Source organism: Pleurodeles waltl, chromosome 4_2 (assembly GCF_031143425.1).
Source record: "Pleurodeles waltl isolate 20211129_DDA chromosome 4_2, aPleWal1.hap1.20221129, whole genome shotgun sequence".
Lineage (NCBI taxonomy): Eukaryota > Metazoa > Chordata > Amphibia > Caudata > Salamandridae > Pleurodeles > Pleurodeles waltl.
In genome coordinates this window covers 1,057,125,156-1,057,151,773 of record NC_090443.1, presented here as the reverse complement: position 1 = coordinate 1,057,151,773, position 26,618 = coordinate 1,057,125,156, and the positions used below count along the sequence as shown (strand labels likewise).

At 48.3% G+C, this 26,618-nt stretch overlaps 1 protein-coding gene across 1 annotated transcript in view; it reads left to right on the top strand.

The window, feature by feature from the left end:
* Nucleotides 1-26,396, top strand: part of LOC138293749 (glutathione S-transferase P 1-like) — a 39,235-nt gene extending 12,839 nt beyond the window's left edge. The window contains exons 2-7 of the mRNA XM_069233089.1: nt 2,087-2,122; nt 11,601-11,713; nt 17,233-17,320; nt 17,917-18,020; nt 24,605-24,706; nt 26,117-26,396. Coding sequence (XP_069089190.1) covers nt 2,087-2,122; nt 11,601-11,713; nt 17,233-17,320; nt 17,917-18,020; nt 24,605-24,706; nt 26,117-26,305 — 632 coding nt within the window. The 3' untranslated portion in view covers nt 26,306-26,396. The remainder of the gene's footprint in view (nt 1-2,086; nt 2,123-11,600; nt 11,714-17,232; nt 17,321-17,916; nt 18,021-24,604; nt 24,707-26,116) is intronic.
* The last annotated feature ends 222 nt before the right edge of the window (nt 26,397-26,618 follow it).

Here is a 26,618-nt window from a genome sequence, read left to right as displayed (position 1 = left end):
CCCTGTGCTGCTTGGTACTCCAGGGCTCACCTGGACACCTGTGCTGCTTGGCGCTCCAGTGCTCACTTGGGCACACCAGTGGTGCTTGGCACTCCAGGGCTCACCTGAACACCCTGTGCTGCTTGGCGCTCCAGGGCTCACCTGGACACTTGTGCTGCTTGGCGCTCCAAGGCTCACCTGGACACCTGTGCTGCTTGGCGCTCCAAGACACCTGTTCTGCTTGGCACTCCAGGGCTCACCTGGACACCCTGTGCTGCATGGCACTCCAGGGCTCACCTGGACACCATGTGCTGCTTGGCGCTCCAGGGCTCACCTGGACACCTGTGCTGCTTGGCGCTCCAGGGCTCAACTGGACACCTGTGCTGCTTGGCACTCCAGGGCTCAACTTAACACACCTGTGCTGCTTAGCACTCCTAGCCTCACCTTCACACCTGTGCTGCTGGCCCCCCATGGCTCACCTGGGCACCCTGTGCTGCTGGGCACTCCAGTACTGACCTGGACACCTTTGTTGCTTGGCACTCCTGGCCTCACCTTTACACCTGTGCTGCCTGTCCCTCCAGGCCTCAGCTGGGCACATGTGCTGCTTGGCACTCCAGGGCTCACCTGGACACCCTGTGCTGCTTGGCACTCCAGGGCTCACCTGGACACCCTGTGCTGCTTGGCACTCCAGGGCTTACCTGGACACCCTGTGCTGCTTGGCACTCCAGGTTTTTACCTGGACACCATGTGCTGCTTGGCACTCCAGGGCTTACCTGGACACCATGTGCTGCTTGGCACTCCAGGGCTTACCTGGACACCCTGTGCTGCTTGACACTCCAGGGCTCACCTGTGCTGCTTGGCACTCCAGGGCTCACCTGGACACCTGTGTTGCTTGGCACTCCAGGGCTTACCTGGACACCTGTGTTGCTTGGCACTCCAGGGCTTACCTGGACACCCTGTGCTGCTTGGCACTCCAGGGCTTACCTGGACACCCTGTGCTGCTTGGCACTCCAGGGCTTACCTGGACACCCTGTGCTGCTTGGCATTCCAGGGCTCACCTGGACACCCTGTGCTGCTTGGCACTCCAGGGCTTACCTGGACACCATGTGCTGCTTGCCACTCCAGGGCTCAACTTAACACACCTGTGTTGCTTGGCACTCCTAGCCTCACCTTCACACCTGTGCTGCTGGCCCCCCATGGCTCACCTGCGCACCCTGTGCTGCTTGGTACTCCAGGGCTCACCTGGACACCTGTGCTGCTTGGCGCTCCAGTGCTCACTTGGGCACACCAGTGGTGCTTGGCACTCCAGGGCTCATCTGAACACCCTGTGCTGCTTGGCGCTCCAGGGCTCACCTGGACACTTGTGCTGCTTGGCGCTCCAGGGCTCACCTGGACACCTGTGCTGCTTGGCGCTCCAAGACACCTGTTCTGCTTGGCACTCCAGGGCTCACCTGGACACCCTGTGCTGCATGGCACTCCAGGGCTCACCTGGACACCATGTGCTGCTTGGCGCTCCAGGGCTCACCTGGACACCTGTGCTGCTTGGCGCTCCAGGGCTCAACTGGACACCTGTGCTGCTTGGCACTCCAGGGCTCAACTTAACACACCTGTGCTGCTTAGCACTCCTAGCCTCACCTTCACACCTGTGCTGCTGGCCCCCCATGGCTCACCTGGACACCCTGTGCTGCTGGGCACTCCAGTACTGACCTGGACACCTTTGTTGCTTGGCACTCCTGACCTCACCTTTACACCTGTGCTGCCTGTCCCTCCAGGCCTCAGCTGGGCACATGTGCTGCTTGGCGCTCCAGGGCTCACCTGGACAGCCCGTGTTGAACAGGGATTTTTGAAGATACATGTGAGGAAAAGTGCTACGTGGGGGGGCCGGATGCAAGAGCAACAACTCCCCCTGCTTACAACCATTTTATAACACCCTCAGTACATTCTTGCACACACAGTCACTTTGGTTTCTAGCACACACACCGACTCACGCTTGAACCCGCACATAATTACACCCTCACATCCTCTTGCACACTCACTCACCACGGCCGTACTGTGCCAGCTCCCTCCTTACCACGCGGTGTGTAACTTGTCCTCTCTTTTCTTGCAGTGGCGCAGTACACAATCACCTACTTCCCAGTGCAAGGTAAGTGCAGCCCCTGACACCTTCATCCTCGTTGTGTAGACACTTGTGCAAAGGAAGTCGTTTATAATGCATGCAAACCGGCTGTCCTCAGCTAAAACCCCACCTCTGACTTTCTCATCAGTCTAACCAGAAAATGACACATCTACTCTCCTGTAATAAGTTATTACAGTTTAGTTGTGACATAATAGTGTCTGCGGTCACAGCAGTGCTTAATTTGTACATAAAAACGTGCCGGTGCCCAAAGCTCTCCTCTTAAACACGCTGCTGCTGCAATTAAATGTGGGAACACGGAATACCAAGGCAGCGTAATCCTAAAGCCATCTTGGGCCTCTTTAATCCATTTACAGCCACTCCCTGCCCCTTCAGCTCACTCTTGCAGCTTTCTGCTTTCTCCCTTTGTGACGCTTTTTCGTTTTTCTCTTCCCCCGTCTTTCCCATATGTGTCTTTTGCTCGCAGCAAATGCATGAGGCAGAAGAATAAATGCCGGCCCTCAAAAATAAGTGCCAGTGCTCAGCATTGGAAACAACAAGCACAAATTAAGCACTGGGTCACAGCCTGCAGACAGTGGGAAAACCAGAGCAGACGTACAACTGCTGTGTAAACATTAAAATGAGACTTAACCTTTGAAACTAGCAGTCACCAGCAGCAGAAGCCAATCAGGGCAGCTTGTTTCTGTTTGTTTGGTTACAGTTCTGTACAGTAAGGCAGGGCTCTCTGCTTGTTACCACACAGCATGAAGTGACTTACATTACACCACTCATAATGTGTTTTTACAACCAATTACTAGCGTGTGCGTGTTCACTTTTGGACAACAGATTCTGCATTTACTCTATTTGATTATATGAAATAAAATACCCCCAGCAGTAATTTGTGAGGATATGGCAAGTCACCTCGGAGTTCAGTGACCTCACTAAGATCCCAGCCTCCGGATCAATCAATCATTCAATCAGTGTTTGTTAAGCGCAACTATCCACCCGTGAGGGTCTCAAGGCGCTGAGTACAAAACATGAAAATCAAGTTTAACGAGTCCTGGACTGCAGTGCTTCGAGGTGCTTTAACCAGTATCGCAGCACCTAGGAGGCGTAAAATAAGGAAAGCAGCTAGAAGTAGACAAAAGGCTCGTATCTCCATTACAGTAATACATAGCGCCTGGCAGACTTGTGTGCATGACTACTTGTGAGATTCAGTGGAGGAGGGGCCAAGAAAGGGTAGGAGAGGAAATGTGACTCCTCTGAGAAAGAACCTACGAGTCAAACATGAACCTTGAGGCAGCCCTGCGTCCTCACCAAACGTCCGCCTTTGCGGCTTTACTCACGTAAATCACGTAATGAGCCATTTCTGGGTTCAAGGCGCTACAACAAATAATATATCTGTGTGGGTTTCGTCATTGTTTACGGAGATGTAAAGATTTTCTTCTACAAAGTTTCTCAAGTTTTCTATAAAATTTGCGAACTCACTCTTGCTAAGGTTGCTAAATTATGCAATAGTTTGGCAAACACAACACTCTCATCAAAATGTCCCAATTTCAGGGCGAATTCCACTGTAAGTGAAATGTTGCATCACACTTCCTCTGCAAGGACAGCTGTGCAAAGTTCACAAAACTTTGCATTTCATAGGTTTTTATTTAACCCACCCCTTTCACAAGCATGGACATTCCCATCCTCGTCGCCATTGTAGTGTTGGGGGTATTAGGCCCGCATGGTTTTAAAATGAGGTGACACATACACATGGTTAGGGTTCTGTTAACTGGCCTCGGGCACTGCGCCCGGACCCTTTTTACTGGCGGGGTCACCTGGCCGGTGGCGCCTGTGTTGGACGGGTGTGTGCGTAAAGCCAGCCCTCAGCCGAGAGGCTGGTGGAACACTAGAACGTGTCCAGCAGGACACTACAGACAGCAGCCTTGCCTCAAGGTTCTTTATGGCACGGTTTAAATCACTAACCAGAGATACAAAAATTAACCTTGATGCGCTGCCCTGCGTCTCAGGGAAAGGGCAGGAGTGTGCCCTATCTATGGCATACAATGCATTACTGTCCTTTCACTCTGTGCTGGAGTCATTTCGGCTGCCTAGCGCCAATGCAGGCATCCTTGCACCATGGTGCACGGGCGCCTGCGTTGCATGCAGGATTGTTTTTGTGCAAGAAGGGGCCCTCCTACATAAAAACAATCCCTAGAGGTGTTTTCCTCTTTCTATGTGTGCTGCAGAACGCAGCACACATAGAAAGAGGAAAAAGCAAGGACAAATAAATATATTTCTCATCGGGAGGCGTAAGGTTTTGGTACATCCCTAGATTTACAAGTTCTTGTAAATCTGGGGATGCGTCAAAATCCATGGGAACTGCATGGTAACACACACTACAACACCAGTGGAACGCCTGCCCAGGGCAGCAACTTGTGCTATTCAAGATTTATGACGCCACTGAAAAACACACAGTCATAATTCTGACTTAGAGCTTTGCGTTTTGCATTTACCACTGCGTGGTGCAAACGCGACGCAAGGCTCTCATAAATATACCCCTTTGTCAATTGGAAATACCGTCCTCGATTTTGTACCTTACGAATGGTGCAGGACTTTTGAGTCCTGTGACAAACTTGAATGTTGCCTCCTGGAGTTCTCACCCTGCACCAAGAGTCCACTTTTCCAGCTCACCTTTGGGAGTAATTTTGCACTACCACTAGGTGGTGCTTTAAGACTGCTGCCTGCAGCCCTATTCTGCTTTGAAGGAGGTTTCTTGCATAAAGGATGGATGAAATTGCTTGAGGTCAAAGGGCCTTCTCAGGCTCTGACCTGCAGGGTTTGAGGGGAGGCTGTTCGCTCTCTCAGCTTTGGAATCAGTCTCTCTCTCTCTCTCTCTCTCTCTCTCTCTCTCTCTCTCACGCTCTCTCCTCCCTCTCCCTCCCTCAGTCTCTCTCTCTCTCTCTCTCTTTCACTCCTCTCTGTCTCTCTCTGTCTTCCTCTCTCGCTCCTCTCTCTCGCTGTCTCTCTCTCTCTCTCTCTCTCACTCCCTCTCTGTTTCTCTGTCTCTCGCTCTCTCTCTCCGTCTCTCTCTCTCTCTCTCAGCCTCTCTCTCTCTCTTACTCTACTCTCACTCCTCTCTCTCTCCATCCCTCTCCCTCATTCTCTCTCACTCTCTCTCTATCTCTCTCTCATTCTCGTTCTCTCAATCTCTCTCTCTCTATCTCAGTCTCTCGCTCTCTCCTCTCCCTGTCCCCCTGTGTCCCTCTCTCTCACTCTCTTTCTCTCTCCTCTCTCACCTCTGTGTCTCTTTTTCTCTTTCTCTATCATATCTCTCTTTCCTCTCCCCTCTCTCTCGCACGCTCTCTCTGACTCTCTGTCTCTCTTTGTCTCTTTCTCCATCTCTCTCTTTCCTCTCTCTCTCTCTCTCTCTCTCTCTCTGTCCCTCTCTCTTTCTCTGTCGGTCTCTCTCTCTCGCCCTTTCTGTTTCTGTCCCAGTCTCTCTGTCTGTCCCTCTCTCTGTCTACCTCGCTCTCTTACTCACTCTCTCTCCTCTCTTTAATCGCTCCCTCTCTCTCTCGCTTTCTCTCCCTCACGCTCTCTCATCTCTCTTGCTCTCTCCTCTCCCTTGTTCTTTTTCTCTCTCCTCTCCCTCTCTCCCTCTCTGTCTGTCTCTCTCTTTCTCTCACTCTCTTCTCTCTTCCTCTCTCTCTCGCTTTCTTCTTCCCCTCTCTGCTGTCTCTCTCTCTCTTGTGCTCTCCCTCTCTCTCTTTTTCCTCCTCTTTCTCTTTCTCACATCACAGCTGTCTCCAACATTTCCAGAAATTGCTCAACTCCAGTGATGTGCACTGTCCACCCCAGATTTTCAGGATTGCCACATAAAATTAATTTACATGTGTAGCAAGGTGGCGGTATTATGTGGTACGACTGGGGAGACTTACCCGTTATCTACCAGTGGACCTCAGGTTCACACTAGTAAATCTTAGCTCAGTCCTGGCAGTGTGGCAAAGAGCAGTCAGGCTACTTAGAGGAACATATGTCAAGCATTGCACAAAACCAATATGGATGATTAGTAAGCAACCCGTCTCGAAAGAAATCCAAACTCAATTTAGAAAAATAAATCTTATTTTTATATAAATGTAGACACCAAAACAACCTTTTTAAGTTACACACAACCAGAAATATGAATTTTAGAAACTTTGGAAAATATGGCATTTTCACTGTTTAAATGTCTCCTATTGAAGTCAATGAAGGAAATCAAAGTGTGCTCTTGGGCACTTGTAGGGTGAGGTCCGAGGAATCTTCTCAGACTTAAGGTTCTACATGGCCCTGGACCAAGAATCAACAGTTAGTTTCTTGTTACCTTTCCCAGGGAGTCCGGGTGCAGTGATGCTTTAGCTGTCATTCGTGCTGACGGGTCTGCTGAGGCTGGTGCATTTGCACCACTTGGCAAATGGGTACTTGGGGGTGGACACACGCTCTACCCTTTGGATCTAGAGGTATTTAGGGGGCCAGGACGAGGAATCAACAGTTGGGACTTCCCCACCTTGTCCAGTGGCTCTGGGTGTGGAGGAGGCTTCTAGCTGTCAATCACGGGAGCTGGTTGCACCAAAGAAGCTTTGTTGGTCCTCTCGAGGTCACTCTCTTCAGGATGCAGAACCACAGGAGAAGGGTTGTTGCCAACCTCGGTGTCTATGCTAGGGGTCTGCTGTGGAGTTTGTGATGTCCAAGTGGCCGTTGATTTCCGGATTTGCAACAGACAAGCCTTGGTAGCTGTAAAGGTGGTCCGCTGACACTTCCACGACTGGAGGTCATCCAGCGGAGAGTAGAGGCTTGAACCTTAGCAGAGATATCAGTCCCACTCTTAGGATGCTTGACACTGAGTGCATTTAGGCTCATACACTTGAGCCTGTCGGGTTTTATTTCTTTGACTTCAGCCTGGTGTTCACTCCTGCAGCTTTCAGATGACTGGTACCACCAGTCGGGGGAGTCTTTCTTGGCTTCCCAGGGTCCACTGGGGTCCCTCTTGCTGGGACCGATGAGCTTTCACCTTTGGCACACATCAGTCACTCACTTCAAGTGGTGATATCCTTAGATCACTTCTGTGTCTTCGCTTTACGCTGCGGCTGGAGTCCAGGTCCTGTTGTCAGTGACAACGTCTTATCTGTGCCTCTTCTTTCTTGCAAGTAAGATAGAGGGTCTGGTGTCAGGGAGCCCATTAAATCCTAGTTTAGAAGGCTTTAAGGGTGTGTGGGACAGTGGCTAATGGGCTACTGGTTCCCGTGGCTAGTCCGTCCCTGCAGTGACCATGTCCTCTGGGATGATGTCACTTTCTACCCAGAACCCACTACTCCTAAGGGTTGCCATGACTAATTTTCCCGTCTATCGAGCTGGACATGGCGGAAAGGCCTTTGTCCTCCACAGGGGGACAAGTAGTTACATATCAGGAGTGGGGAAGCCTTTGACGCTCACCTCCTTGATTACCTTTCTCACCAGTTGTCCTGGGAGGGAGGAGGTGTGACCTCCTGCCTGCCCAGGCTCTTTGTATCCATCCTCTAGAAGTGCTATCACAAGCGCCAGGAGGGCAGACTCATGTCTGTGGTGGCAGCGGCTTGAGAGAGCCCACCAAAACAGCAGAGAGCTTGGTAATTTAGTGGGCACCCTCTAAGGGTGCCACCAGGGCACATGCTAGTTAAGCCTGAGCATGGGCATCCTGCTCAAGGTTAAAAAGCAAGATGTTTAATACCTAACATGGGGGAGTCATCTGGGCCATGACGGAGCTGGACATCTGGGAAGTGCTCAGGTGCCACTCTATGTTATCCTATGGACCGACGGTTACCCGTGGCAGCATTAAGTTTTAAATGCCAGCACGGGTTCTTATGTGCTCATGCACATATGTACTCACTTAAAGAGCAGTGCACCCTGCCTCCTGGGTTATAGGAGACCTGCATTAAGGGTGACTGACCTGTATATGGGCAGTACAGGAGGCTCTGCCTGCACTTGCTGTGGGCAGAGCTGCACTCGAGCAGCAGCTGCTTGTGCAGGCTGACGTGGCAGTCCTGCAGCCTCACTTTTACTCGGGCCACACAGGGTGGCACAATCAGTACTGCAGCCCTGGTGACCTCTTTGCCACTGTGGCTCTGGGTACCACTGGTACTAACTATTAGAGACTTACAGAGGTGGTAAAGTCCTTGGCAAGTGGCCTATGCAATTCAACATGCAGTTTAAGGGAAAGAGCATAAGTGCTGAGGTCTGGTTAGTAGGCCTCAGTGCACTAACAGGACAAAAACAACAGCATCAAGCAGCAAACAGTAGTGGGGTGACCATCCAAACTAGTGCACTTTTCAACAACATGCAACATATATTTATAGATATTTGAAAAATCCAGTGCTATTTTGCAGGCCAGGTGTGGATCTGGACCCCTGGATCAACACTAGAAACCCCAAACTACTCTGGCACAGTAGCCACGGTGCGCTGTCGTCTGGGTGCGTAAAATCCCTGGACCCAGTCTGGGTGCAATATATTAATTATTAAGATTTGCACCCAGTACTCCGTGTGTTTTTTGTTTCTGATTTACAAATGGGTAATAAGTAGGCCTGGGGTAAATTCAAATTACGGCAGTATAGGTTGCATAATTTGGGGAATCTTGTGTTGCACTTGTTATGTGAAATCCTTGAATTTATGCCAGTCTGGTAAATATGCTGTAATTCATTGTAAAAATGTAGTGTGGCAGAGTGGGAACAACCTGACAGCAGCAATTGTAATATCTCAGTAATTGTGTTGTTCACGCTATAAGTGTAGCTGGAAACGGCTGATCACATCAAAAATTGACACAAGTGCGTTTTCAGACTGAAATATAGTGCTCAATGATGAGCTTTCGATTTTGCAGAATTCTCTGAAAATTTCCCCTAACTGTCATGTGATTATAGAAAAGCAAATTACACAAATTTCCAACTTCTCTAGCACCAAGCTAGAAATCTCATGCAATAGTATTTGCTCATCTCACTAGGTTACTTTGTTTGCTTGCGCGGGTGGTTACAATCTGCTTGCAGCTAGTAGTGTGTTTTCCAAACTTACAAGTTGGTGCTTACCTCTCAATAAACAATAGGCAGTGCTCATGAACATGTTTTAAAAGTCCATAATCCACCAGGAGGGAGCAAGGCATGGTTTAAATGAAGTCTCTTTCTGACATGTTTTGAACTACCCAGCATACGTATTTAGAAAGTTCATCTTCTGTTAGCTCCTCCAAAAAATAGCAAGTCAACACGTTTCAGCCTCTGCAGAATTGCAGGCTTCTTCAGGACCGGCCTTTTGTTTTCAAAAATGGTTGTTGGGACAAGCAAGAAATGACCAGAGAATATGTACATTTACTTTCTATTTCTATGTTATTTTATGTGTAAATATGCATTTTGTCCATTTGTGAATGATGATATATGTTTTCATAATTTGTACTGCCATATACCCACGAATGGACAAAGTTAAAAAAATAAATGCACACAAGTTTGTGCAAAAAGCTAGGTGGTAATCTCTAGTGACATTCATACACTTAGGGGTTATTTACAAGCCCTGAGGCGCAGGACAGCTCTGCAAGTGGCCTTGCCGTGCTGCCCTGGGCCACAGGGAAAGGGCAGGAATGAGCTGTATTTACAAGACATAGGTGGTCATTATGAACATGGCGGAAACAACCGCCGTGTTCATGCTAGCGGTCAAAACACTGACCGCCAGCGACCCCTGAACCCCACCGCCCAGATAATGAACCTTTCTGAGAGCAGGCGGGCGGAAACCTTGTTTCCACCCACCTGCTCACAGAAAGGCTCGGCCGGGACATTGACGGCGGCTCCACATGGAGCCGCCGTCAATGCCTCTGTGTGGCAGGAGCAGTTACACCCGTCGCGCAGATCACTGCCCGCCTGCATGACGGGGCTCTGCACCGGGGCCCCTGCACTGCCCATGCAAAGTGCATGGGCAGAGCAGGGGCCCCCAGGGTGGCCCCGAGGCACCCCCTCCGCCAGCCTTTTCCTGGCGGGATATCCCGCCAGGAAAAGGCTGGCGGGAAATGAAACATTATCCGCAGGATAGCGCCGCTACCCTGGTGGATGGTGTTTCATCCCGCCGCCAGGCTACCTGACGGCGGGAGCCTGGCGGTGGATGACTGCTGCCGCTGGCGGCTGTCACCAAGTTTATTATATGGCGGTTAAGCCTGCCATGCCGGCTGGTGGCTTCTGCTGCCACTGCCGGCATGGCGGGCCGAACCGTCATGATCGTAATGAGTGCCTTAGTGCATTTCTGTCCTATCCGCCTGCGCTGGTGCACAATGGGGTCCCTAGCACCAACGCAGGGACCCTTGCACCATGGTGTAAGGGTGCCTGCATCGCAGACAGGATTGTTTCAGTGCAGACAGGGACACCTTCCTGCATAAAAACAATATCTAGAGCCTTTTTTCCTTTTTCTATGTGTGGTGCAGAACAAATCACACATAGAAAGAGAAAAAATTAGGAGAAGTAAAGATATTTCTCCTTGTTGGGCGTCCCGGGGGGAGGAGTCCGGTTTTGATGCATTCCCAGGTTTAAGGATTCTTGTAATTCCGGGGAGCGTCAGGAACCTTGGACGTTGCGTGGGAAACCCACCACGACGCCCATGGAACGACTCCCTGGCTCAGAGGCAGGCAATGCAGGGACGTGCACTGTGTTGTCTTACATCATACCCATGAGGCCCTGGAAGCCACACAAAGTGGCTTTGCGTGGCCCCGTAGCTATGGGTCTGCACTCTGTGCCGCTGCTGGTGCATCACAAAAGGTGACACACCGGGGCACAGAGGACTTGTGAAAAAGCCCTAAATCTCACACAAATAATTTTGGGGAGTTCTAACCAAATGTAGTTTGTTTTGCACATGCAAGTCAACTGCATAAATTGAGCCCTACACTCCCCATTTCTTTACGGTCAGTACTATGGACAGTAATCGGTCTGTAAGCATCCAACACTCAGACTGAATTAAAAACAAGCATTTGCAATGCAATGGTCTTGCATTTGCTCGAGTTAGAGCTATGAGCATTGTAAATTCTTAATCCGACTTTTCTTGCCACATAAATTGAAAATGAAAAGTAAAACAGTCTCACATTAGCGAGCCGATTCACAGCGCCATGGCCGCCATGAGCATCAGAGTGAAGGAGAGACACAAAAGGAAAAAGAAGTTCGCTCGCAGTCAAACTTATGGGCAAAAGTGCAATCAGCCATGTAACAGGGACGATGGCCAAGGCGGTAATAAAACTTTCCCAAGGAGGGACAAACATAAACCATTTACCAATGTCATCAAAGGATGTTTGAAGGGCAAGCCCACGAATGAGTGGTAGTGATGGGTCGTGAGGTGGCCGTGGTTAAAAGCCCAGATACATACCAACAGGTCGGAAATGCAGCGCTTGCGCGCTGCTACGCTAGACCTAAGAATGTGGGCAGGGAATTTTAGGACTTCCTGTGCTAAGACAGGTGAGCTTCCAGTGCTAATGAAGTTCTTGCGCCCCCCACAGGACGTTCAGAGCCCATACGGCTGCTGCTCACGGACCAGGGCGCCCAGTGGAAGGACGAGGTGGTCCCGATCGAGGATTGGATGGGTGGAAAATCACCACTGAAAAAGGAGGCGGTGAGTAGGATTTCTTATACGTCTTTTTTTACTCCATCTGCAAAGTTCACCCGTGTCCGAGGGCCCAGCAGACATCCCTGTACATTGTCAGGACCTGTGGTCGCGAGGTGGCTCTCAATGTAGAAAGGAATTGACGGACAGGTCTGGCAAACATGAGAGCCGGCCGTCGAACACTTCAAGAGCTTTTTCGTTTTGCAAAAGCAAACTCCCAAAGCAGGAGTTTGCTCTGAAAAAATAAAAATGAATGACCCCCACACCATGGAAGTTTTTTTCCATAGCGTAGGTGCCATTTTTCTTTATTTTTTTTACTTTTCTTGCCACTCTCTGCCAAGATATGTCCAAATAGAGCAACAGCTTTTTAAAAGAAGCATTTGCAATGCAATGGGTCTCACATTTGCTTGAGTTAAAGCTATTGGCGTTGTAAATTCATAACTGGACTATTCTTTCCACATAAATTGGTCAACCCTGCCTCATAATTTGGTATTTTCCTGCCACATAATCCCACTTGCCCTGATTATAACTAAAGCACTTCCATTTAGATCATTCTTTAGTACCGCCTACACCTCCCTAGAATCAGGACTTGAAGGAAAACAAAGTACTAGTGGTTAATGTGTCCAGAACGAGGGCGCTTTCTTTTTGTGTTATTTACTATATGTCTTGTCTGCTTGTCACCAAACAACCCAACTATCCAAAGGCGTCTTAGATGCATGAAACGCAGCGCTATGTTTGAACCAAATCGAAATGCACCATACAAAGCGCCCAGTGATTATCCAACAGAACAGCCAACACAGCCCTCCACGCCGCCTCCAAAAGCCAAACTTAGCCATCAGGGCCCAGTGGCGCTTCCGCCCTACAGTATCCTCTAAGTAAAACACTTCCATTTCAACTTTCATTTCCATTCTGGAATATAACACAAGAGACATGATCCTGATAATTCCATGCAAGTACGAGGGACCCATCTCTATATACCTGGCCAAGGGCTGCGAATGTCATCCTTCGAAATAGTTAAATAGGTCTTAGAGATGCTGGGATAAACTCATCCTAACCATAGCACCACCCAAAGCCCACAACATGCAGTGCATCACATGTTTATATCTGCTGGAACATTCCTCGAAAAACCAAAGCTGGACAGGCCACGAAAGAGGTCACTGGTCACTCAGGACAACGGGAAACAACAGGGAAGCCCTTCTGCGCGCCAATCCATTGGCATCATAAACAACAAACAGCTATGAATAGATATAACTTGTTTCATTCTCGGATTCAGCAACATTAGCCATTAGTACACTCGGCAATGCTCAACAGTCTGGCCCAACATGTGACGTAATGATGGGAGAGCAAGAACTGAACAGTGAGGGAATAACATTTAGTAAAGGGGTAACATTTAGTAAAGGGGTAACATTTAGTAAAGCTCTGCTAAGGAGCTAGTTACTGCGGCACGGAGCAAGGGTGGGCACAGCCCACAACCTCCATCTTATTGTCCACTTATGGCAGCCATGGGACTTTAAGCGCTAGCCCATCGAAGCAGGGACTGAAGTGCAGCCTGCTTTTTATACATATTGCGCCACAAGGAAGGCGTCGACGTGCACATACCAAGGCCCATATTTATACTTTTTTTTTGCGCTGCACTTTCGTCATTTTTATGATGCAAAAATGGCTCAATCTTACAAAATATAGGCCCATATTTCTACTTTTTGACGCTGAACTGTATTAGCGCCATACCAAGATGCCGGCCAGGCGTCAAATTTATGCTATGACAGTAGCAAGAGGTAAGGCCCGGCTAGCGTCTTTAAAAAGAACGCTAGCCGGGCGGGGAAGGAGTAAGGGGAACAGGGGGTTTGGTGTCAAACAATAACACTATACTAGCGTCATTTAGTGACGTAAAAACCTCATGGACATGACTACTGTCTTATTGAAGACAGGAGTCATGCCCCCCAGCCCAATGGCAAGTCCCCTGGGCATAGCCATTGGGTACAGCGCCATGTAAGGGACCCCAAGTCAGGGCCCCTGAGAGGGGAAAAAAAAAAAAAGAAATACTTACCAGGACTTACCTGGGATGGCTTCCCCATCCTGTGGTGTCCCTCTGGTGTGGGTGGGGGTGGTTGGGGGTGTCCCCGGGGCCAGGGAAGGGCACCTGTGGGCTCTTTCCATGGTCTCTGACCATGGAAAAAGGCCCACAGGTCCCCTAACGCCTGCCCTGACCCAGGCGTTAAATAATTATTTAAGGCCCACATCCCCCCAGGCTTGTTTTTAGCACGGGGATAAATATGGCGCTAAGGCCATTTATTCATTTTCTGGACTAGACCGCCTACCTTGCATCTCATTGACGCAAAGTAGGTTTCCTCGTCCAGAGAATTATGTTAACTCCATAACGTGTCTAGCGCCAAAGTATAAATATGAAGTTAAGTTTGAGCTGGATTAGCGTGAAAAAAAAAATGACGCTAATTCAGTGCAAACAGGGTATAAATATGCCCCATAATTGTCATTTGTACATTTGCGCTGCTTTTGCGTAAAAAAATGACGAAAATGCGGTGCAAAAAACTATAAATATGGGCCCAAGTACTTTATGCACTCATTTCATGTTTGGTGGCTTAGATGCAGGAAATTACCAGGCATGTGCTTTCAATGTGCGCTTGACTCACAATGGCTCGCATAAAATGTAAAGCATGTTAGTTTATGATGCATTGTCCAGGTGATCTGCATCAACCAACATGTTCATAGCTGTACACTGAGTTGCTGCCAGCAACAACTAGGGCAGTGCATTTTGTCCGTCGGGCGCAGTATTGAGCTTTGGTCAAAGTCATGGTGGCAGCGGCGGGTGCCGTAAATCTCAAGGGGAGGGCGGGTGGGGGTGTGCATGACGACGGCAGAAATACAAATATATTTATTAAAAAAAAAAGATCACACTGTGTAAAACCCAGCGAGATCACGGACATAAAGAGAAAAAGCAGTCCCTAAGCCATGCTGAAAACAAGGAGCCTCATATGTTTTCAGTAGTTGGCCGGTGCGCTCGAGCAGGACTAAAAAACGGAAAAGGCGTGACGTATGCATGCCTTTCACAAATGAAATCAAGTGATTTTTAAAAGGCAAGCCCACGAACCAACGAAAGTGACGGGCGTGGCATGGGTGTGGTTAAAAGCCCACAGAGAGATTACAAGAGATGGCAGAGCGCTTGCCCGCTCGACCCTAAAAAGGCATCCGACTGTCTGCTCTAAACATGGAGGACAGTCGGGTGGCTTGCCTCCATCAGATCCTACTCGGTCGGGTCATCAGAGAAGGTTTTACACTAATGGAGTCAATTTTACTTCACCAATGTAAAACTTGTGGTCCACCTGACTCAAAATCTTGAGTTTGGTGCACAGGGTACTCTGTTGTCACTGCGACGGAGTACCCTTCCCGCACCAGAGGCAGCTCAGTTCTGACCCTGCTCCTCATGGGAACAGTCCATCCCAAACCCTGGTCACCTCACGCATCCACCCTGCGGCCACTGCTTGTTTAGTTGGGATTTAAGATTCGCACTCTCTGAATCTCCCAAACTGACTAAGTTACGCCCCTGAACCTCATGCTTTAACTGCCATACTTGTTCTGCTTTGTGGGCAAACCCCTATCTACCTACTAGTAACTGGATCTGTATGAGAGCTCCAATCCCCGCTAGTAACCACACCTCACACTAGTGACCAGAACTCTTCAAGGGCCCCTCTCTCACATTAGGACCCAGGCCCCTTGAAGGTCCCCTATCTCATACTAGTGACCAGACCTCTTTGAGGGTCACTATCTCACATTAGTGACCAGACCTCTTCAAAGACCCCTATCTCACACTAGTGACCAGACCTCTTTGAGGGTCACTATCTCATATTAGTAACCAGGCCCCTTGAAGGACCCCTATCTCACACTAGTGACCAGACCTCTTTGAGGGTCACTATCTCACATTAGTAACCAGGCCCCTTGAAGGACCCCTATCTCACACTAGTGACCAGACCTCTTTGAGGTTCACTATCTCCCACTAGTGACCAGACCTCTTCAAGAGTGCTTATATCACACTAGTGACCAGACCTCTTCAAGAGTGCTTATCTCACACTAGTGACCAGACCTCTTCAGGCTCCTATCTCACGTAGTGACCAGACCTCAAGAGTGCTTATCTTTCACTAGTGACCAGACCTCTTCAGGCCCCTACCTCCCACTAATGACCAGACCTCTTCAGGCTCCTATCTCACACTAGTGACCAGACCTCTTCAGGCCTCTACTGCACACTAGTAACCAGACCTCTTTGAGGGCTCTTATCTCACACTAGTAACCAGACCTCTTCAAGGGCTTTTATCTCGCACTAGTGACCAGGCCTATTCGAGGCCCCCTACCACACACCAGTGACCAGATCTCTTCAAGGACCCCTATCTTACACTAGTGACCAGACCTCTTTGAGGGCCCCTACCTGACACTAGCATCCAGACCTCTTCAAGCTCCTACCTCACACTAGTAAAAAGACATCTTCAAGGACCCCTATCTCACACTAGTAACCAGCCCTTTTGGAGGGTCCTATCTCACACTAGTAACCAGACCTCTTCAGGCCCCTGTCTCACACTAGTAACCAGACCTCTTGGAGGGTCCTATCTCACACTAGTAACAATACGTATTCAGGCCCCCATCTCACACTAGAAACCAGATCTCTTCAAGGGCTCTTATCTCCCACTAGTGATCAACCTCTTCAGGCCCCTCTCTCACACTAGTGACCAAACCTCTTCGAAGGCCCCTACCTCACACTAGTAACCAGACCTCTTGGAGGGCCCCTACCTCACATTAGTAACCAGACCTCTTTGGAGCCTCTATCTCACACTAGTAACCAGACCTCTTTGAGGGCCCCTACCTCACACTAGTGACCAGACCTCTTTGAGGGCACCTACCTCACACTATCGACCAGACCTCTTCAAGGGCCCCTACCTCACACTAATAACTAGACCTCTTCAAGAACCCGTATCGCACACTAGTGGCCAGACCTCTTCAGGCCCCTGTTGCACACTAGGGACCAGATGCCTTCAAGGGCCCCTACCTCACACTAGTGACCAGACCTGTTTGAGGGCCCCTACCTCACATTAGTAACCAGAACTCTTTGGGGCCTCTATCGCACGCTAGTTACCAGATCTCTTCGAGGGCTAGTGACCAGACCTCTTCGAGGGCCCCTACCTCACACTAGTAACCAGACCTCTTTGAGGGCTATTACCTCACACTAGTAACCAGACCTCTTTGAAGGCCCCTACTTCACACTAGTAACCAGACCTCTTCGAGGGCCCCTTTGCACTGCTAGCACTGTCTGTGTGGCGACCTATCCCATGCCAAACACCTCTTCTAAGGACTCATACTTACTCCTAACTTTACTAGTAAGTAGACTGCCTTGAGGGTTAAAACTCTCCTCTATAGACCACATCCCTCTAGATGGACCCCCGCTGTTCTGTACAAACTCCTGGCAGTAACCAGCCCCCCCCAAAGGCCCCACCAGTCTGATATGTGTCCATTTGTCTCTCCTTCAGGTGTTTGGACAGCTGCCTAAGTTTCAAGATGGAGACCTTACCATGTACCAGTCCAACGCCATTCTGCGGTACCTGGGTCGTAAATATGGTGAGAATATGGGGACTTGTGGGTAGCAGTGGGCAGAGGGGTGAATGGTCTATCGAGATATCCATCCGACAAGTGCCTCTGAATGGCCTGTGCCCTGGGGCAGAGACGGTCTGCATCCTGCCCACATGGGGCAGGTCCACGGAGGGCGCAGCTCAGCCCTGAGTCCAACTTCCTTCATGGTGCTGCTCACAAAATCGTGGTGTCCTAGGACAGGAACAGGTTAACGAAGATGTGATGATCCCCGATAGCCCCACAGACACCATGCTACCCATGTAGAGTACAATTGAGAAGGGGGACTTGGGTCAATGAAGGTCCAGTACCTGGGCATTGAACACAAGAAGTCATGCTTCATCATAGGGCTTGCTCCTCGCAGGACCGGTACTGCCATGTCCTACGGGCCCCTCATAGGGTCACTTTAGCAGAGATCTTTTGTTGTTTGGTCATCACAACACACGTGCACCCACACAGACCCCCGAAGCCACGGCACACTGTCCATCGCAACCCACGGACTGGTCATGACAACCCAGGTCCTCTCGCTGGCCCTGTTTCCGAGTGTGTCTCCCCACATCTCTTACAAATGTTGTGCTGCCCCACAGGTCTCTACGGCAAGAACGACAAGGAAGCTGCAGTTATCGACATGGTGAACGACGGGCTCGAGGACTTCCGCCTGAAATATGTGCGCTTGATTTTCACTGAATACGTACGTTCTAGCTGCTTGTTTCAGACTGTCTGCATTACAAGGTCTAGGGTTGTGGGTGTTGCTGAGGGGACGGTTGTTTGGTGTGAGGAAGTGGGTTATTGCTTGAGGTGGTTGTGAGACCTCACTGTGTAATAATCTCAGAATTCTGTCTCCGGTCCAGTTTGGGTTCTTTAAATCAAACTTTGGCTCAGTCCTGGGCAGCTGTGGCTCTGGCAGTCAGGCTTAACTCAAAGGAAAATAAGCGGAAAGCATTTATCTGTCCCAAGACAGTCAATAAGTAAGAAACACAACACAATAAAAATCCTAATCCGATTTATACACATAGTGTTGCTTTTTATCCTTAAATCAACATCATGGCAACCAAAATCTGATGAAGAGAACTGGAAATATGATTTTTATAGGTTTTAAAGCTTTATATGATCAAAAACAGCAAAACGCCAACCTCAGGAATCAGGTCGTGCTAGACTGGGCCGAAGTAAAAAATTAAGGCCGACCGCAGTGGAGCGCAGGCCAGATATATGGATCAGGTTTGTTCCGGTGAAAAGTTTACCTTCGGGCCTAATTTATATCCTGGTTGAAAGGGTACTTCTTCTCCACAGTGACAGGGTACCGTTCCTGCCAGGACTGTGGTCCGTTCGCCCAATTTAAATGCGAGCAGACCATAGTTTGATGATGGTGGGGACTACTCACTCTCTGCTGTGCCCAAACTTCTTCAACGTCCCGATGGATAAGGGCTGTTGGAGAATAGACTGTGGCCCAGATTTAAGAAGCTCTAGCACCACATAAGCATCATTTTTTGACGATAATGTGGCGTTAGGCTTAAAAAATTGCTGCACCATGTTTACAAAGTGGCTCAATGCCTGCGCCAGGCATAATGTATGCAAGGGGGGCGTTCCCCATTAGGGGGACCACAAAAATGATGCAAATAAATTTTTTGTGCCATTTATTTTGCCATTTTTCACGCCTACTCAGAGCAGGCGTTAAAAGGTGGCACACCATTGGTTACAATGGGTCCCTGAACAGTACATCAATAGTTTGACGCTATTGCCCCCAACTCTACGCCATGGTGCAGCGTATTTTAAGTACTGCTCACACATAGTGGTGGTAGGGGGGCAGTAAGGAGTGCAAGGACAGTGGCGCTGCACTGGGCGCACTGGGTGCAGCATCAGTTTTCTTAAATCTGCCCCTATATGTCTGCCCACCCAGTTTAGATGGGCGGACATACAGCTGTTTATCACTGCCTGCCACCGCTAGACAAACTCTGGCAGTAAGGGGCAGTAAACACTTCAAACTGCTTCCCTGGCCATGTGAAATAACTCCCATAGTGAGAGGGGCACTGTGTTTTTTTATTTTCAAACGCAAAATCCTGTTTGGTGTTTTGTTTTTTAAAGAAAAATAAAATCACACCTTTGCCATACGGATTTGTCATGTTTGATGAAGTCATATGGCAAAATTTCAATGCATTGACAGAAACCACCTTGATGCTAGAAATGTCCGTCAGCCTGATGGACATTTCTAAATTTGGCTGTCGGGACCTCCATCAGGGTGATGGAGTAAACTACTCCATCGCCTTGACGGAGGACGGCCCGATTAGCAACAATTAAATCAGGCCCTCAGGCTTTTTCTACACAAATAGTTTCTTGTGAGCAGAGCGGGCTGTTGGATTGATCAAACCGAAAGCCTGACGACAGTCAAGTGCTGCTCAGCCTTGGGCCCGGTGACATTTTCCACGCTAGCACTAAGAGACTTTTCAGTTAGTCAAGCTGCTGTCAGTGGGACAAACCAGCAAGTCTAATTAAATCGGCAAGGCAATGCTGGCGGCTGCAGTTCGATGGAATTCCAGTTGTTGCCTTTATGAACTTTTTCATAAAAGAACCAAATTATCTACTCTTGCAAACCTGAGGGGGAGAGAGTACACTCAGCCCAGGGTCCAGGTGCTTTTGGGTACCACTTGGTGAGTTAAGACACAATCGCCGAGAAGTTACCAGCAGTGTCCAGGGCAAATCCAGTTGAAACTGCTCAGCTGGGCTCTTCTTTGTTGTAGACTACTTGCAGCTTTTCTGTTCTTGGATCCTAACGGGAGGCTAACCCTCTAGCCCTTGGAGTCCACCCTTCTGTCCTGGGCTCCAGTGGGAGTGTGTCCAGCCCTTGGGGTTTTCTCCACAGGTAAAAAAGCAGGCTCACTCCTTCTTCTAAGTCCATCCGTTGGTTCAGTAGGTGCAGTCCTTCTTCTAATTCCATTCATTGGTTCAGTTGGTGCAGTCCTTCTTCTAATTCCATCCTTTGGTTCAGTAGGTGCAGTCCTTCTTCTAATTCTTCTAATTCCATCCGTTGGTTCAGTAGGTGCAGTCCTTCTTCTAATTCCATTCATTGGTTCAGTTGGTGCAGTCCTTCTTCTAATTCCATCCTTTGGTTCAGTAGGTGCAGTCCTTCTTCTAATTCCATCCGTTGGTTCAGTAGGTGCAGTCCTTCTTCTAATTCCATTCATTGGTTCAGTTGGTGCAGTCCTTCTTCTAATTCCATCCTTTGGTTCAGTAGGTGCAGTCCTTCTTCTAATTCCATCCGTTGGTTCAGTAGGTGCAGTCCTTCTTCTAATTCCATTCATTGGTTCAGTTGGTGCAGTCCTTCTTCTAATTCCATCCGTTGGTTCAGTAGGTGCAGTCCTTCTTCTAATTCCATTCATTGGTTCAGTTGGTGCAGTCCTTCTTCTAATTCCATCCTTTGGTTCAGTAGGTGCAGTCCTTCTTCTAATTCCATCCGTTGGTTCAGTAGGTGCAGTCCTTCTTCTAATTCCATTCATTGGTTCAGTTGGTGCAGTCCTTCTTCTAATTCCATCCTTTGGTTCAGTTGGTGCAGTCCTTCTTCTAATTCCATCCTTTGGTTCAGTAGGTGCAGTCCTTCTTCTAATTCCAGTCCGTTGGTTCAGAAGGTGCAGTCCTTCTTCTAATTCCATCCTTTGGTTCAGTAGGTGCAGTCCTTCTTCTAATTCCAGTCCGTTGGTTCAGAAGGTGCAGTCCTTCTTCTAATTCCATCCTTTGGTTCAGTAGGTGCAGTCCTTCTTCTAATTCCATCCGTTGGTTCAGTAGGTGCAGTCCTTCTTCTAATTCCATCCGTTGGTTCAGTAGGTGCAGTCCTTCTTCTAATTCCATTCCGTTGGTTCAGTTGGTGCAGTCCTTCTTCTAATTCCAGTCCGTTGGTTCAGTAGGTGCAGTCCTTCTTCTAATTCCAGTCCGTTGGTTCAGTAGGTGCAGTCCTTCTTCTAATTCCATCCGTTGGTTCAGTAGGTGCAGTCCTTCTTCTAATTCCATCCGTTGGTTCAGTAGGTGCAGTCCTTCTTCTAATTCCATCCGTTGGTTCAGTAGGTGCAGTCCTTCTTCTAATTCCAGTCCTTTGGTTCAGTAGGTGCAGTCCTTCTTCTAATTCCAGTCCTTTGGTTCAGTAGGTGCAGTCCTTCTTCTAATTCCAGTCCTTTGGTTCAGTAGGTGCAGTCTCTGGTGCCACAGGTCCTGCAGTGATCTGCGGAAGGTAGTCAGGGGGGCCATTTGAATGCCTGGTACTGGCTTGTGGGTGGGGGTGACTACCTGACCAGGTATGAAAACATGCGCTGGGGCAACCCTTTCCTCTTTGACATCATTTCCTAGGGTTTGGCCGTACACAATCCCATATTGCCCTGCTGTGCCAAAACCCCAGATGGCAGAATCGTTCTTCGCCTGGTCAGAGCTCTGAGCTGTGCCATACTTTGAACTTATACAAGTGGTTGAAAGGCAGAGCACACACACTTACCAATGGTTAGTTTTACAGCCAGTTCATTCTAGAGCATTAAAAATAGAGTTCTACAGCCAGTAAAAATAAAGTTCAGCAAAAAAATATTGGGTAACCTTGCAAAAACAGCAACAGTTCAACAGTAGGCTTTCACAGACAAGCACCATTTGTAACCTGTAAACGTGACAACAATGGCCTCCTACCAATCCCTGCTTCCTTTCTAGATGACAAACATGTAATCACATGCTTCAGACTGCACAGAACCTCCCTGGCATGGTTTAGAGGGCCGGGGGGGGAGGGGGCTGTACCTTGCTGTCACCACTGTGAGCAAATGCCTCTGTTTTTCATGGTCACCCCCATCCATTTGTTTTGCTGAGTGCCCAGTGTATGTGATGTGGCCCCTAAAACATATATGAATTGGCTAATCCCTGACTAGTATACGTAACTCTCCTACAAGGACAGTATATGGTGTAGCAATGCACCCATCACATGAAAAGTTAAATGTCACCTATGGACTCTAGCTCTTATTACTAGTGTGGCGGAAAACATGGCTTCTGGCCTACCATAGTAGCCTGACTGCTGCAGTTTAAGCCTGCAGTGTACCTGGTAAAATAACCTTATTTGACAGGTAAACACCTCGGACCTGAGTCACACACTGCATTTTGTAGTAGTTTTGCAGTACCGCAACAGTGCTACATAGCATACTGCAAAGTTCTATTCACAGACTGCACTATTGTAGTAACTTACACTTTTAAGTAAATGTAGTACGTTTTGGTACTCACAAAGAGCGCTTTTGCAATAACTTGCACTTTTATAGTATCATACACTTTTGTAGTAAGTCCCTACCTTCATTGTTTTCTTTTGGAGACTGTCGCAGTACCAGTTATGGACATACTACAAAGTGTAAGTTACTACAAAAGTGCAGTTACTCAAAAGTGGTAAACTTACTCAAAAGTGTAAACTTACTCAAAAGTGTAAACCTACTAAAAAGTGGTAAACTTGCTCAAAAGTGTAAACTTACTCAAAAGTGGTAAACTTGCTCTGAAGTGTAAACCCACTCAAAACTGGTAAATTTACTCGAAAGTGTAAACGTACTCGAAAGTGTAAACGTACTCAAAAGTGGTAAACTTACTCAAAAGTGTAAACTTACTCAAAAGTGCAAGCTACCTTTGTGAATCAGGCCCCACCCTTGTAAATATTAGTAAGCCAACCCTATGTTGGCCTTGTAGTCCACAAGGTAGGGTGCATGATGTTTAAAAGCAGGACATGTAGAACATTAATGTCCCTCAGTGACAAGGCCCAAAAGGCTAGTTTCACTGTGCCGGGCTTACCCATGCTTAGCCAATCTCATGTAGAAATCCACACTCCATAGTAAAATACAAACAATGCTGACTCAGGAAAGGAACCAGCTGGGAACATAAACAATCTAAAGAGGACATCCATTTCAAGTATACCAGCTGACCAGCGGGAACTGGACCTAGGCTGGATTTTTTTGTTCCTCTCTGACTGACAACCAGAAACTTTGTAACTGTATCTTCTGAGCTCCTTGGAAGTGTACTGCTATGGTTTATATACATTGCAATCCTAGCTTTGAAGAAATGGAATAATGCACATTTCATGAGGGACTAAGAAACAGTCATAGGCAGTGTACATCACACAAATGCGTATTACACATTTAAAAACAAGAAGGTTAAGTGATTTCCTACAATCACACAATGTTGAGTCTAGCTGGTAATGCTGGGATTTGAGCCTAGGTCTCAAGGTTGCAAAGGTAGCAGGTTTACTCGCTAGGCCACACATCCTTCCATTGGTTACTTTGGCACAAAAAAAGTTTGGGATCTTTTTCAAAACTTTTGCTCCAGAGCTTCAAGGGGAGTGACTGATAAAAGTATCCAATTGGCAGGTCCACAGCATCTGACTGAATTTTGGGGTTGCCCCATGAAGAAAACAGTTTTTCTTCAGAAAAATGACAAAGTCCCTTTTCAGATTGGAACTTGGAAACATTTCTGAACTTCCCTACTTCCAGGCCTAGTAAGACAAATCTCCTGGTTGTATCGAACCCGTGCTCAAGCGCAGTCTGCCTCAAATTGTGCCTGGTTCCAGGGTTTACCGCGAACATTGACAACCATTCAGAAAAATCTTTTTCACTTTTATCTTTAAAAAATCATCTACAGTTCCCCTCATTGGATTTTCTGTAATTTTAGTGTCATTTGGTTTATTACATTTTTACTCTATTTTTCCAAATTGGAGTGGGATTTTAATTTTGTAGTGTTTTCCATTTTGTAACCGTTTTGGTACTTGTAAACACTTTACACATGTTCTCTAAGTTAAGACTGTCTGTTCTGTGCCACAGCAGCAGGGGTTGAGCTCTGGTGTAAATTATTGGAATGTTTGACTGGCTCAAACATTAGAGTGACTTTACCACTTGTGGTGGACACCCAGTCACCCCAAATAATAAACTCACAAGAGCCAACTGGAACCATGCCCACTCTGGGAGCATATGCTAGGGCCCCCAAAGACCAGACCACCAAAGCAGAGAGGGTTGTACCACATTAGTGGGTTTTATTGGGGACCTATTTAATGCCCCAAATCACTGCAGGATCCCACTGATGTACATTGAACACTCATAACATTGTCCCTAAACCCAGACTAGGAAAGGACCAATCCACTTCCACATCCTCAAGTATATGTGTGCATTATATGTAAACTCATGCAATGATGCTAAAAAGTGATGAGCACAAAAGTTTCACCATGGCGTGCCTGGTGCGTCGTTCGTCCCACAGGAGGTAGCACGTTCTGATATTATTGCTCTCCCACTGCAGGACACTGGAAAAGACAAGTATATTGCAGACCTGCCCAATCAGCTCGGCCCGTTTGAGCGCATCCTCTCCAAACATCCAGGGGGCTTTGTCAACGGAAGCCAGGTAAGAGCAGTGGCGTAGCAGGGTTGAGGGGCTGTTATGGTTTCCAACGCCTCACAGACATGCATGGGAGTTGTATGGTGCTCCCTGGAGGGTGGAGCCACCAGGCGCTACAGAGATTGCAGGGGGCTGCATTACACCTCTGGGTAAAAGACACAGGAGAGGAAATAGCACCATCTGAAGTGCACACCAGCCGCCTCTAGTGAGAGAAAGTGGGAACGGCATCTGAGAGGCCTGGAGTTCTGCAGACTGGCCAGCAGAGGCGCATATTTCCAAGTCACTTGTGTGGTGGTGAGGGGGGCACTGCCTAAGGATGCAATAAACATTTCTATATTTATCATCTGGGGCAGAGAGACTCAGGAGTGTGGATGGGAGATTTATTTACTATTGTGTGCCAGAGCTAGGAGAGGGCAGGAATGTGCTTTATAATATTAAATACGGTGCTTCCCTGCCCTTTCACACAGCACAGCAAGGTGTGCTGTATGAAAAATGATAAATATAGGCCGCAGTGTGGTCTTCCCATCCGTGGAGCCCGCCCATCTGGGCCACTCACTTCACTGCCCAGAAAGGAAAGAAGATAATGGGATCTTCCAGTTCATGGAGTCTGTCCTCCCTGCAGCACTTGTCTCATTGCTCAGAGACAGAAAGAGACAGTACATTTTTCTTCTCCATGGAGTCTGCCTGACGCATAGCAGTGAACTCCTTGACCAAAAGTGATAGGCTAAAAGCAACTGAGGGAATCTTGACTAAGGGTGAGTGATAAATTCCGTGCCGCAGGTGAAGTTGGCAGAGTTTCGGCCACTCCACGTTATGCTGCTAAGTTCCATCCAAATTCCCCAAAATGGTGTGTGGTGAATTTTTTTTCTCACATGCGGCTCGCCAACAGTAAATTGGCATGCAAGACTGTATTCCCTAGCATGATTTTTGGTTACTAGCAGGGCACCCGGTGAGATATGCCCAATGCGGGCGGTCACATTAGTCCACGGTGAGAAAGCTGCTGCTTGAGTAGAAAACCCAGTGAAACAGCAGCAAAATCAACTTGAGAAACAGCGCCCTCTGGCATGTGGTGTGGTGCTATTACACTGATTTTTCAGCAAGGAAAAATTTCCTGGGACTAAAAATTAGTGCGCGCAGCGCGACATGCTAAATTCTGCCCGTTCGCTAAACTCTGTGGAATCTCGCAGATTTGGAAGTGAAACTCCACAAGTTCCGCCCACCCCTAGTCCAGATGTCCATGGAGTGAGGCTCACCCCCTGTTTTGAGGCGGTGTCTGTTCCTGTAAGCGCAAGAGACAGGAGGAACCTAGAGTCCATTTGTTCTGTTGTTCTGCTCACTGCATGTGAGTGGCAGGGCAGACATCTGGTCAGGTAGTGTCTTTAATGTGTTGTTAATTCCTCTGTTTTCGCCCCACAGATCTCGTATGCAGACTACAATCTGCTGCACATCCTTCATTTGCACCTGAAGCTGGCCCCACAGTGCCTCAGTGAGTTCCCGCTCCTCAAGGCCTTCGTAGCAAAGATGGAAGCCCGCCCAAAACTCAAGTCCTACCTGGAGAGCGACGCCTGCAAGAGACGCCCTGCTCACCCCAAGGACAAGCAGTGAAAGCCTCTTGGATCAGAGGACTATGTGAATGCAAGGGACACTCATGAACTTTTGTATGCCTTCAAAAAATAAAAAATACTATCAATTCTTAGACTGAGCATCTACATGTCCAGCCACAACAAATGCCTCGTTGGACTAGATCCATCCGACCCTTCAGGGTTTATCATGACAAATGTAGTAACAGCGGTGGCCACTGGTGCACTTGGAAGGTGATGGAGTGTAAGTAGCCACTTGACTTGTAGCACAAGACCCAACTTCTTATAGAGAGCTTCAGGTCATGTAATGTTATGTTAAGCAATCTTGATAGAGCGCA